The following is a 12,425-nucleotide window of genomic DNA, read 5'->3' as shown; positions in this document are numbered from 1 at the left end:
ATCTAACTCTGGCAACCCGTTCCCTGTGCGTCCGCTATCTGTCTGCTCCAGTGTCCCCAAACTGAGATTTGCTTCTCCTGGATTGAGGAATCGCACCACATGCACCCCCAGGGCTAAAGCCCTCTCAAAGGCAACCAGCAACATCAACCACAGCACAGATAATGCATTCAACACCTTTCTTATCTGGTCAGTCCCACCCTAGGTTACATGTTTAAAAGAAGGCAGCTTTGCTAGCTGCTGACCTTGAAATTCCCTAGAAGCAAACAGAAGAAAAAATGTGGGGCTGGGTTTGTAGCTCAGGGGTCTAGCACTTACCTAGCACATAGGAGGCACTGGGTCTGAACCTCAGTGCCACATGTAAATAAATAAATAGAATAAAGGCATTGTGTCCACCTACAACTAAAAAATAAATAAATAAAGATGTGGGGCCGGGCTCGGTGGTGCACGCCTGTCATCCCAGCAGCTCAGGAGGCTGAGGCAGGAGGATCGCAGGTTCAATGTCAGCCTCAGCAACATGGAGGCCCTAAGCAACTTAGTGAGACCCTGTCTCTAAATAAAAAATAAAAAAGGGCTGTGGCTCAGTGGTGAGTGCCCCTGAGTTCAATCCTCAATATCATTAAAAAAGAAAAAGAAAGAAAGAAGAAAAGAAAAATAAATGTGGAAAGATAAAAATAAAGAGGCTGGGGATGTGGCTTGGTGGTTAAACGCCCCAGTTCCAGAATAAATGAATAAATAATGTGTTTAAAAAGAAAGAAATGGAACAAAGGAAGGAAGAATAAGTAGCTTTGCTTACATGGAAACAGAGCTTGCTACCAAGACAGAGAAGGGCAAGAGGCATCACCCAGTGACCGAAAACTTGCTCCTCAGGCTCAGAACGAGGGGACTTTCCTATTCCTCAGGCTGAACTGCTTGTCAAATCATGTACCCGGTTTTGAACTGGAGACAAAGACACAATCACTACTCCAGAGGATGCAGCACATAAAAAAAATTAATAATGATAATGCAAAGCTTTAGAGGGTCCAGAGAAGACTCCATTACCTGGTGGTCACCAACATAAGTTAATGTCAACTCCCAAAGACACCAAACTGTGTCCCAAAAGCAGGTCACGGTGCAGACAAGACGGTTATCAGATAGTGGCTATCCGACCCCGAGAGATGCTTTTGATTGACAGCGGGGTGGTCATCGGGAGTGCCAAGCTCATCACCCTGGCCCTCTTACCCACTCCTTCCTCCTCGGTGTTGGCTTAGAGAAGGTGCATTGCTCTCCCATCGCGGAGGAACTGCCTGTGAGTTTCTCACCAGTGCAGCTGTGATGATGACACACTCAAGAACTGTCTCCGAGTCAAGCAGTGCACCCCGAGATAAGGCTCCCTCTCCATGCCCGGCTGCCGGCCTCTGAGTGCACAGCCTCTGCACTTCTCAGGAAGCCGGCCGCAGACGCCTGACTCATCTCAGGTGAGCAGAGGGACACCTTGTCCTACGACACAGGCTCCGGAGGTACCCCCTGCACCCCCTCCTAATAATTGCATGGTGGGGAGGGAGGTTACCAAAAAGGTGAAAAGTTGCAATTTGTAAAGGCAGGGAGATCTTTTCAGAAAACTTTTATCAGTAAAGACAGAATTAATGATGAGGCTTCAAACTTGCATCAGGCAGGGGCTGGCCAGAGAAAGCACTTTTCTTTTTGACTTTATGAATGGATTAAGTAAGAAATGGGCTAATGCATGCCGGGCTGAGTCCTATTAAAATAACACTCATAGTTTTGCTAAAAATTTATATAAATATGACACATCTGTTTTCCACGGCTCCAGATCGATACTGGATGGGATGAAAACTAGCACACACATGCAGCTAAGATTTCTTAGAAAATATGTGAGTCTAGAAAATAGAGTGTCATAATGTATCTTGGTTGAGGAAGTTTCAGAGCTCATCTGAAAAGTTGCAAATTAAGAACCAATTACAACAGGGGACTGGTGTTACCGTATGTAACCAAAGGCATTTTGCATTTTTGTTTCTGCTGAAGGTTTTTTGGATTTCCAAGACAGTTTGTGTCTAAAGTGTTCAAAAAGTTGCTGAGATCTCTCTCTCTCTCTCTCTCTCTCTCTCTCTCTCTCTGCTTTATGTTCACTTAATTATTTACCCAAAGCAAAGAAAATATATTTCCATGCTGATTCAAGACACAAAAGAAGAAGGAGGGAGGAAAGGAAAATCAGACTCTTTGAATACTCCGCGGATCTAAAATTCATTTAATGCATGAAAACTGACCGTGCTTCATACTTATCCTGCAGAATGCATTCGATACTCCATTTAAATGATATATACTGAACATTTCATGACCGGGTATGATCTCTAGATTGCTACTCCATGTGATTACTTCCCCTTTCATTGTTATTGGGAAAAAAATATCAATCTATGTAGCTGTTAAAAGTTTGCATTTCAAAATCAAGTCACCTGATTGGTTTACATCATCTCTGAAAGGCTACAGGGGGAAATTTTTAGGCCAGGGACCCAGGGGACCGGGCTTGTTCCAGGCTCCCTGTTCTGCACCACCCCCTGACCTTGCTGGTCCCCCTGTTTGATTTCAGCACTTATGTCCTGCCTTGTCACGGCTGGGTATTGATTTGCCTCTGCTCTACCCACCTGGACATCTGCCCCACGCCTGGGTCGGCCACCATGAACGTGACCCACGGGGTCCTTGGTTTCTGCTGTCGGTACTGGCTTTGAGGAGAGTGTCCGTGCACAGGTACGCTCAGGGATGTGGGATGATCACGTTTGATGGGAGCCAATATATTTAACTATCGGGGATATCTGCAGCAAATTGGCCAGACCCTCAGGGTGACGGTACCATCTCCTTCTGGACAGAGGGTTTTGTGTGTGTGTGTGTCCACAGTTGGAACCCATGAGTGGTACTTTAGGACTATTTCAGAAAACCAATCAGAGGCTCATTAGGGGTGAAACAATACACAACCCCAAATTGGCTGAACGATCCTTGTTAGCCATCTATATTTTTAGGAAAGTGCTTTTGGTTTATTGCATTCTCTCTTTTTCTCCTAAAAAAAACCCAAAAAAACGTGTTTTATTTCTAACTGCACGGTACAGGATAAAAGAGGAAGTTAACTCTTTAAAGAGTCCAACAGAGCACAGATCCTCTCCGTATCTTTTCAATTTCTGCTGTGAGGTGGAGCCTCGAATTTGATGTCACTGCAGCTAACTCAAAAAAAAAAAAAAGGGTCTAAAAATGGGCCTCAACCACCACTTTGGTTGTCAAATAAATGCTCTGGGCAGAACATCAATAAATTATAAAAAGGGGGGAAAAAAGAGAGAGAGGGGAAAGATTTTTTGTGACCCTGAACTTCAGTAGAACTGGATGGATTTCTCAAGAATCCCGGGGAAGTCCACCCCCACCCCCTTGGTTTACACTTGACTCAACTTTCTAGAAACATCTGTCCTGAAAGAGACTGTGCCCCTGTTTTCTTTCACCTTTCATGGCCCACCGGAAGCTCAATTCTCGGAGGGCACTCGAGGAATCGTAGGTTGACTCAACCCCACGACACAGGAACAAGTAGCTCCTGATCTGTCCTCGAGATCGAGTGCGTTTTCCCGAGTGACCTCAGGTGGACAGCTGGGCCTCCTTCCTTCTGGTTAGCTTGAAGCCTATCATGCTGATGTCCTGGTTTTCTGTTGGACCTTAATGGGTCACCAGGAGAGGAAGGACGATTGTCATTTGGAGACGATAGATGGGCGCCTATAAATGCAGCTGGTGAATTGGCTCTATTCTTGCACCATGGAGAGGACAGGGTATTTTTGGATTAAAGAGAGATCTGAGCTTCTGTCCCTCCACCCCCAACCCAGCCACTGTCAGCAAGAATGACTGCTCTTCAGGGGACCAGAATTTTTAAGGGGCCACCGCTGGGGATGCTTCCATAGAACAGAGAATCAGCAAGACTCAGGAAAACAGGGTGGGGGGGGTCCGATGGTGAATCTCCAGGAAAGCTGAGCCTGAAACCCATCTGTGTACCCCAAATCGCTCTTCTTGGTCACCTTTAGACTCGTACATGAGTACATTGTGCAGCAAATGCGACAACTAATTTTTCTCTCCAGGTTACTATCTATTTGAATAGAAAACATCCCCAAGAGATGCAAAAAAAAAAAAAAAATCTGTTTCTGTCCAAAAGTTGATCCTCAAAAAAATTTCTAATGATCAAATTTGGAAGAAAAAAACAAAACAGTTCTAATTTCTGCAGCTACGTACAAGTATATGGCCCATTCTAAGGGAGAGTTCTTGCTTATGTAAAATATTCAATCATCTCCCCACTGAGAAATTCAACCGTTTTGTTATTGACTTCGACAATTTAATTTGCAAAAGATGAACAAATGTTTATTATTTTTAGAACGTCTGGTTCTAACATATCTCTTACTTGGTAACAGTCACTAGGCGGGGGTATGTGGGTGTGTGTGTGTGTGTGTGTGTGTGTTAATTTTGCAATTTTTTTTTCCCCTGATCTGAAATTCCTATTGATGAAATGAGTGCAGTTAGATGGTAGTTGATATCATATCAGGAAATGCTGACATCTTAAGACATCACTTACGCAGTCTCAAGAGGAAGCTCTCTTGGTTGTTGAGAAGGATATTTTATCTTTTCTGCTCAGGCTCAGAAGATTGCTAACACTTCCCTTTAACTCATTGAAAGTACTCACTGGTTGGAAATATGAAAGAAAAATGTGAAAATGTCTGGATTTTTGTTTCATTATCGCTGTGGGTTCAAAACGTCTTTCGCTAGTTGGAATTGTCGGAGAAAAAGAAACAAGATGATTACTTCTATCGAAATGGGCATGGTTCCGATTAGCAATACTTAAGTTTATTTGAAAAAAAGGACTTTATGGTTTCGAGGCTGTTTCTTTCCTGCCACGGTGACCTTTGCCTTTAGTAACTTCAGTAGCAATAACTTAAGCAGCCACTTAGCTAAGAAAAAAAAAATGAGGAGTTTTGTGCTATTTGCTGAACTTACCTGTTTACTCAGGATCTCTCCTTTGGTCCCACTGGAATTATATTTGGAAAATATCAAGCTATTAAAATAAAACTGTAAACAGAAAACTATAAGTCATTCTAATTAGGACCCTAGAGTGGACACAGTGCAGGGTTTTTGTTTTGTTTTGTTTTTTTTGCTCTTGGAAGATTCCAGATGGGGCCCAAGTTCTTTGCTGAGTGGTGGCTTGTTCTTTGGCAAATTTTCAGACTCATTTCCTCCGATGGTAGGAATGATATCTATGCACTGAATCACTGGGGACCGTGTGGCCGCAGGAAGGACGGCTCTGGGAGAAGTGTGGGTGGCTCGTACTTACGTGCAGCTCCCAGGAGAAATATCTGTGCAGGGAGAAGCTCGAGATTTATTTTCTTTAAATGTTTTTTAAAAAAAATTTTTCTAATTCGTTATACATGACAGTAGAAGGCACTTTGACACATTATACATAAGTGGAGTATAACTTCTCATTCTTCTGGGTGCCCGTGTAGTAGAATCACACCAGTCGTACAGTCATATAGGCACAGAGAGAGATAATGTCTGATCCATTCTCTGTCCTTCCTACCTCTACGACCCCTCCCCTCCCTTCACTCCCCTCTGTCTAATCCAAAGTGCCTCTATTCTTCCCTAGCCCCCACCCTTTTGTTGGGAATTAGCATCCGTGTATCATTTGGCCTTTCGTTTTTTGGTATTGGCCTTATTTCACTTAGCATGATATTCTCCAGGTCCATCCATTTACCATCAAATGCCATAATTTCATTCTTTAAGGCTGAGCAATATTCCATTACAGTATATACGTACCACATATTTTTTATCCATTCATCTGCTGAAGGGCACCCAGGTTGGTTCCACAGTTTACCTATTGTGAATTGTACTGCTATAAACATTGATGTGGCTGTGTCAGTATAGTATGCTGATTTTAGGTCCTTAGGGTATAGACTGAGGAGTGGGATAGCTGGGTCCAATGGTGGTTCCATTCCCAGTTTTCTAAGGAATCTCCATACTGCTTTCCAGAGTGGCTGCACCAATTTGCAGTCCCACCAGCCATGTATGAGTGTGCCTTTCCCCCACATCCTCACCAACATTTATGGTTGCTTGTATTCTTGAAGAGATTTCTAATGGAAAGTTCCTCAAGAGAGATGCTTCTCTCTGCTCTTTGCCGCGTGAAACAGGATGCTAAGTTTTTTTCCTGCTTTTTCACACTGAGCGATGGTGCCTTTTCCCACGGTGAGTTCACTCTCATCGTCCACTTGTTTCAAGTAGGTAGAAATATTGCCAGAGGTGGAAGCCAGGGTCTGGTGCATGATAAACACCCACTCTACCACCCAGTCACAACCCCCAGCCTGCAGCTTATATTTAAATAGTCCTGGTAATGTTTTATGTCTGCTGTCGACCGTGCCTAACACATTTTTTTTGTTGGGAAGCCTGGTCCCAACGTATAAGTCTAACATATTGTATTCCTAGTATGTAACAGATGGATGTCACAGCTGGGCATGGTGATGTGCCCCTGTAATCCCAGTGGCTCTGGAGGCTGAGGCAGGAGGATCACAAGTTCAAAGCCAGCCTCAGCAACTTAGCAAGGCCCTGAGCAACTCAGTGAGACCCTGTCTGTAAATAAATTATTTAAAAAGGCTGGGGATATTGCTCAGTGGTTAGGCACCCCTGGGTTCCATCCCTCGTACCGTTAAATAAATAAAAGGACATATGTCACAAATGCTTGTTAAATGGCCAGATGCCCACATCTTACTTTAGAAAGGGGCTTTCCGTTTTTCTCAGAAATGCCAGCAAGATGATTTCAATTGTCTCCTTGCTCTCTGCAGGATCTGATTGACCATCATGGTCCCTGTACTCCTGATTCTTTGGGGAGCCACGGTGATACCACCCGCCGACTTACTTCCTGACCCAAAGCGTAAGGACCTTGGATTCAACGTAGTCCATCATAGAATGGGTAGCACGGTTTCCCCCTGAGCAAACCCACAGTTAGGACGTTTTATATTTATCTTTAAATATAACCCTTAGCTAGCCGGGGTGGGTGCAGAGTGCTGGAAGTCTCTTGAGGTCTATGGAAAATCCCGACACGTCAGTCAGGGAGCAAAAGAGGGCTCTGTAGCAGTATGAACAGTATTGGCCTAATTCTGGTTAAAGAAAAAAAAATTTAAAAAGTCGTATCAATGCATGCCCAGAAAAAAAAATTATATAGTGACTACATCATGTTAATATCCTTCTTCATGGTAGGATAGCAGATTTTTAAAGAAATATTTTTTTAGTAGTAGATGGACACAATAACTTTATTTATTTATTTATGCGGTGCTGAGGATCGAACCCAGGGCCTCACACATGCTATGTCAGTGCTCTACCTCTGAGCCACCACCCCAGCCCTTAATGTCATTCTTCATGGTAGAATTGTAGGATATTTTTTTCTTTTTCTTTCCTTTTTTTTTTATTGTTCATGTTTACAAAACTGATGAGCAGGTACTGATTTGATTTTGTAATTAAATAAACTTTTTTTTTTGAAAGCAAAGTCAAAGCGTGGTTCATGAAGCGGCTTAAAAAAAGCTGTTTTCTATAAACTTTGGACCGTGACTCATAATAGGAAATGAACGCATCACGAATCTTTATACATCATGAATCACACATACACATACCTCAGTACCTTTATGTAATGGTAACAAGAGATTTACAAAGAAGCTCTTCTTCTTATCACGTGTGACGCACCCTGTTATTTTCTATTCTGGTATTTTTCGGTTCTGTGTTTCTTCCACATCATTGAAAACATGCTGGTCACAATCCAATAAATTGTGATTGTGGCCCATTAATAGATAATGGCCCTCAGTTTGAAAACTACGGTTACAATAAATGATGTTGAAAAATATTCATATTTCCATAAAAAAAACCACATCCATGGTATAGATAGACACTCGGGAAAAGTAAAAAAAAAATAAGATGATGAGTTGGAAACAGTTTTAAAGAAGCATCTTCTGAAATTATTCCGGTATTGAACATCTTCGCATCCATTAGCAAAATAGTACAGTAAAAAATTTTTAAATACTTGCAAGTCCTGTTTGTGCACCACAAAACATCGTGTTGCTTTTTAATTTTTTCCACAGTGTCCCTTCTCCCGCCTGTGAATTTCACCATCAGAGTCACGGGTTTAGCTCAAGTCCTTTTAAGCTGGGAACCAAATCCTGACCAAGAGCCAAGGAACGCTCACCTGGAATACCACGTGCAGATCCAAGCCCCACAAGACGATGACGTAAATATCCCTTCTAAGGGCAGCTGTTATTATGTAGAGTAAATGTTGTTTGGGCTGCACTTTTTCATCAAATGAAATTTTAAGTCGAAAAAAAAAAATGACCAAAGGTAGAATGGAGTAGGTAAGGGTTTGATGCTTTTTTTCTACCATGGCATAAAGAACAGAAGACAGTAAGTAGCCTTGCAAATGGGCAGAGAGCAAGGGGCAAAGTCAGAGAAATCGAGTTCAAAGCCCCCCTCATCTAGACCCTATTTGTTGTCACCTTGGACCCGTTAGGTGGCTCCCCGGAGCCTCAGGTTGACTTCTGTGAAACCACCTGCTACACCTGCTGTGTCCCAAAGTCCCAGGAAGGCAGAAACAGTGTGTTTTAACTATTTTGCAGCCAATATGGAATTCCAGAGAATTTCCTGTTACTTCTTCTGCAGGGCAGGGGGACACTAGAGATAGGAGTCAAAGGGAACTTCAACCTTAAGCTCCATTAAACCTTAACTGTGATATTTTGTTTGGTTTTATGAGAGGAATATGTTCATGGGCCACCGAGCAATGATGTTATTAGAATGGATTTTTAAAAATCTTTTTCTAACAAGCCAGGCGCGGTGCACATCTGTCATTTCAGAGGCTCAGGAGGATCGCGAGTTCAAAGCCAGCCTCAGCAAAAGCAAGGCGCTAAGCAACTCAGTGAGACCCTGTCTCTAAATAAAATACAAAATAGGGCTGGGGATGGGGCTCAGGGGTTGAGTGCCCCTGAGTTCCATCCCTGGTACCCACCCACCCCAATTTTTTTTTTTCCTAACAAAACTATTTCAGTCTATTTTATCTATGCTCCATTTGAAAAGTGGAAGAAGAGGCATCTGGCATAAGAAGTCGGTTTTTTTAAAGGCTACTTGTGGATTTTATTTGCAGTTTGAAACCGGGAGCATGGAGAGCACCTGCGTGGCCCCCCTCCACGAAGGCTTTTCGGCAAGCATTCGAACCATCCTGCAGGAAGGGCACGCCCCCCTGGCCAGCAGCTGGGTCTCTGCAGAACTCCAAGCCCCACCAGGTAAGGGAAGCTCCTCAAAGTCCAGTGTCATTCCGTACTTTGCAAAACGGGGAAACAGAAAAACTAACAATGATTTGCTTTTCTGTAGTCAGTCACCAGTTCCTGGGAGGAGTCTTCCAAGGCATGCACACCCTAACAGGGGGCTGTGGTCACTTCTTATTGCCAATTCTACCTGTGCATAATATATAGTTGAAATAGGTATGCAGTACATCTTTTTTGGGGGGTACTGGGGATTGAACTCAGAGGCACTAGACCACTGAGCCCCATCCCCAGCCCTATTTTGCATTTTATTTAGAGACAGGGTCTCACTGAGTTGCTTAGTGCCTTGCTTTTGCTGAGGCTGCCTTTGAACTCGCGATCCTCCTGCCTCAGCCTCCCGAGTTGCTGACATTACAGGTGTGCACCACAGCACCCAGGCATTAGGCCCCTGGGCTCTCTACCTCTAGTTTCGCTCCTCTAGGAAGTCAACTCTTTGCAAATACTAAGTTTCTATAAATAGGTGACAAGACACGTGCCATCGCTAAGGTTTCCAAAGAGGTACAAGATTCAAAAGCAACAGCAGCCACGTTGTTTTGTTCTATTTCTGACCACCCAGGGTCTCCCGGAACCTCAGTCTCGAATTTAACTTGTGCCACCAGCACGACGACGGCAGGTGGTGGCCACCTGAGGCCACACCGAGTTTCTCTCCACTGCACCTGGCTGTCGGGCGAGGAGGCCCCCCCAGACACGCAGTACTTCCTCTACTACAGGTGAGTCCCTATTTTTACCCATGCAAATGGGTCACCTCCTCTGGGCCTTAGGAAACTCACGAGCGTTCCACTGTAGGTATGGCTCTTGGACCGAGGAGTGCCAGGAATACAGCAAAGACCCCACCGGCAGAAATACCGCCTGCTGGGTCCCAAGGTCGTTCATCAGCAGCAAGGGGCACGGCTGGCTGGCGGTTCACGTTAACGGCACCAGCAGGACAGCTGCCATCAGACCCTTTGATCAGCTGTTTGGGGTGCAAGCCATCGGTAAGACAGACTCCGCCCAGAGTGACCCACATCGCTGCATCGCAGGGTCTCAGCGCTACACCGGGTGGGACTACGTTTGTGCTGCTGACGGGGGCAGGTGGCTCAGTGGGAGCACTGCTGCAGATTTGGGTTGCATGACTTTTGTGCTATGGGGACCCGCCCTGGATGTTGGAGGATGTCTGACCACATCCCCAGACACTGCTCAGGAGATACTGCCCATACCCCTGTTGGAGATGAGGATCAGGTCCTAGTTTTCGTGGTGTTGAAGATGAAACTCCCCCAAGCGTAGAAAGTGAGTTTTATTTAAGAAAGAGACGGGCACACTGAAGAGAAGGGACCCCAGAGCTGGGAGTCCAGGGAACTGGGCGTGTCTTGCTCTTCGAGAGACCCCAGAACCCCCCACCGTCTCTGTGTCCTCCATGTAGGTGCCGAAGGACAGGCAGGGACACAGGAGGAGTCCTGAGCTATCCACTGAGCAGCAGGTAGTGGGAGCCCAGAGTTGAGCCATTAGCAACCCATCATTGTCGTTCTTTTTAGAACCCGGAATTGAACCCAGGGGTGCTTAACCACTGAGCCACCTCCCCAGCCCTTTTTATTTTTTATTGTGAGACAGGGTCTTGCTAAGTGGCTTAGCACCTCACCAAGTTGCTGAGGCTGGCTTTGAACTCGAGATCCTCCTGCCTCAGCCTCCCCAGCTGCTGGGATGACAGGCGTGCACCACACTGCTCACTTTCTGGGTGTAGAAAAATGGCCCCCAATTATAGGAGGGATTTGTGCATATGTAGGTGACACTGGGAGATAACTTAAGCACAAGTGACTTTCACAGAACGTATCAGTTTGGGCATTCGGGAGACAGGTTGTGAGAAGAGAAGGTCCGGGGTTAGCGTTCTACTGTCGTGTCACTGGGAAAGGATGTATTTGGGGGAGAAGGATCCATGTTTTGGCTCCTTCCCAAAGAATGTCATTTTTAGGCTTGATGGATGGTTCCTTCCCAGGGACTCTCCTGTCACTAGGAAAGGATGTGTTGGGAAAGGATCTTTGGTATCCATGGGTCACCTTCTTCCTCCTTCCCTCTTCCTAGGCCACACTGTGTGGGGACTGTCATTTCCACATCTTTCATTTAGAACAGAACCCGGCATAAATGTTCCCTGAAGACACAGACTTGTTATTCACAGGGCAGGATTTGGCTTGTGAGACACCTGCCATCAAACCGGAGCCTAAATCCGGCCCCGGAATCCCAGCCTTTGCTATTCCCTTCAATGGTACATTTCCTGTGCACTCCCCCAAACGTCCCTTTTATGAAAATAGCCAATAAAAGATTCCGACAGAGACCTAAAAAGCAAATGATAATGGGAAAATGGTTCCGAGCTGGTGCAGGCGGCAGGAATTTATTTTATGACCAAGTCCTGGGATTGCTAAAAGAACGAAGCAGTTTCTTGGTTGAGAACGTTCTGCTTTAGGGAAGGGCTGACTTTGAAGCCATCGGATCCCATTCTGAGTGTGTCTCTATGATCTGTTCATTGCGAGATCTCAGTCCTAGGATCTAGGACAAGGACCCACACGAGGAATTACTTTCTTTCCAGGGACCTTACAATGGAGTCTTGCCCTGGGCTGGGGCAGGGGTGGGGGGAATTCATCCATGTAATTCTTTTTTTTTTTTGGTACTGGGGACTGAACTGAGGTGCACTTGACCACTGAGCCTTATCCCCAGCCCTATGTTGTATTTTATTTAGAGATGGTTCTTGCTGAGTTGCTTAGGGCCTCGCTTTTGCTGAAGCTGGCTTTGAACTTGTGATCCTCCTGCCTCAGCCTCCCAAGCTGTTGGGATCACAGGCATCCGGCCACCCATGCAATTCTGTCAGCCTCAATCTCTACAGCTCACAAGAAGGGTCTCTTTTTCATGCCACTACAATACAGGAGTCCTAAGAAGTCACCAGCTTCCTGTGGCTTGAGATGAGCTGATTGACATCTAATGATAAACTAGGCACACTGGGGCACGCCTGTCATCCCAGTATCTGGGAGGCTGAGGCAGGAGGATCGCAAGTTCAAAGCCAGCCTCAGCAAAAGTGAGGTGCTCAGCAACTCAGTGAGACCCTGTCTC

At 45.2% G+C, this 12,425-nt stretch overlaps 1 protein-coding gene across 3 annotated transcripts in view; it reads left to right on the top strand.

Moving 5' to 3' along the window:
- The first annotated feature begins 1,047 nt into the window (after positions 1 to 1,047).
- Positions 1,048 to 12,425, top strand: part of Il5ra (interleukin 5 receptor subunit alpha) — a 28,428-nt gene continuing 17,050 nt past the window's right edge. Inside the window, exons 1-8 of one of the 3 annotated variants that reach the window (XM_048787031.1) lie at positions 1,048 to 1,454; positions 2,143 to 2,336; positions 2,582 to 2,739; positions 6,837 to 6,925; positions 8,124 to 8,269; positions 9,173 to 9,311; positions 9,907 to 10,060; positions 10,137 to 10,324. In XM_048787031.1, the coding sequence (XP_048642988.1) occupies positions 6,853 to 6,925; positions 8,124 to 8,269; positions 9,173 to 9,311; positions 9,907 to 10,060; positions 10,137 to 10,324 (700 nt within the window). In that variant the 5' untranslated portion in view covers positions 1,048 to 1,454; positions 2,143 to 2,336; positions 2,582 to 2,739; positions 6,837 to 6,852. Of the gene's footprint in view, positions 1,455 to 2,142; positions 2,740 to 6,836; positions 6,926 to 8,123; positions 8,270 to 9,172; positions 9,312 to 9,906; positions 10,061 to 10,136; positions 10,325 to 12,425 lie in introns of all 3 variants that reach the window. The other 2 variants (XM_048787032.1, XM_015495121.2) reach the window with 2 other exon arrangements.

This window comes from Marmota marmota, unplaced genomic scaffold (assembly GCF_001458135.2).
Source record: "Marmota marmota marmota unplaced genomic scaffold, marMar, whole genome shotgun sequence".
In the NCBI taxonomy this organism is placed as follows: domain Eukaryota; kingdom Metazoa; phylum Chordata; class Mammalia; order Rodentia; family Sciuridae; genus Marmota; species Marmota marmota.
The sequence above is the reverse complement of the archived record's forward strand: the minus strand, read 5'-3'. Positions and strand labels throughout refer to the sequence as shown.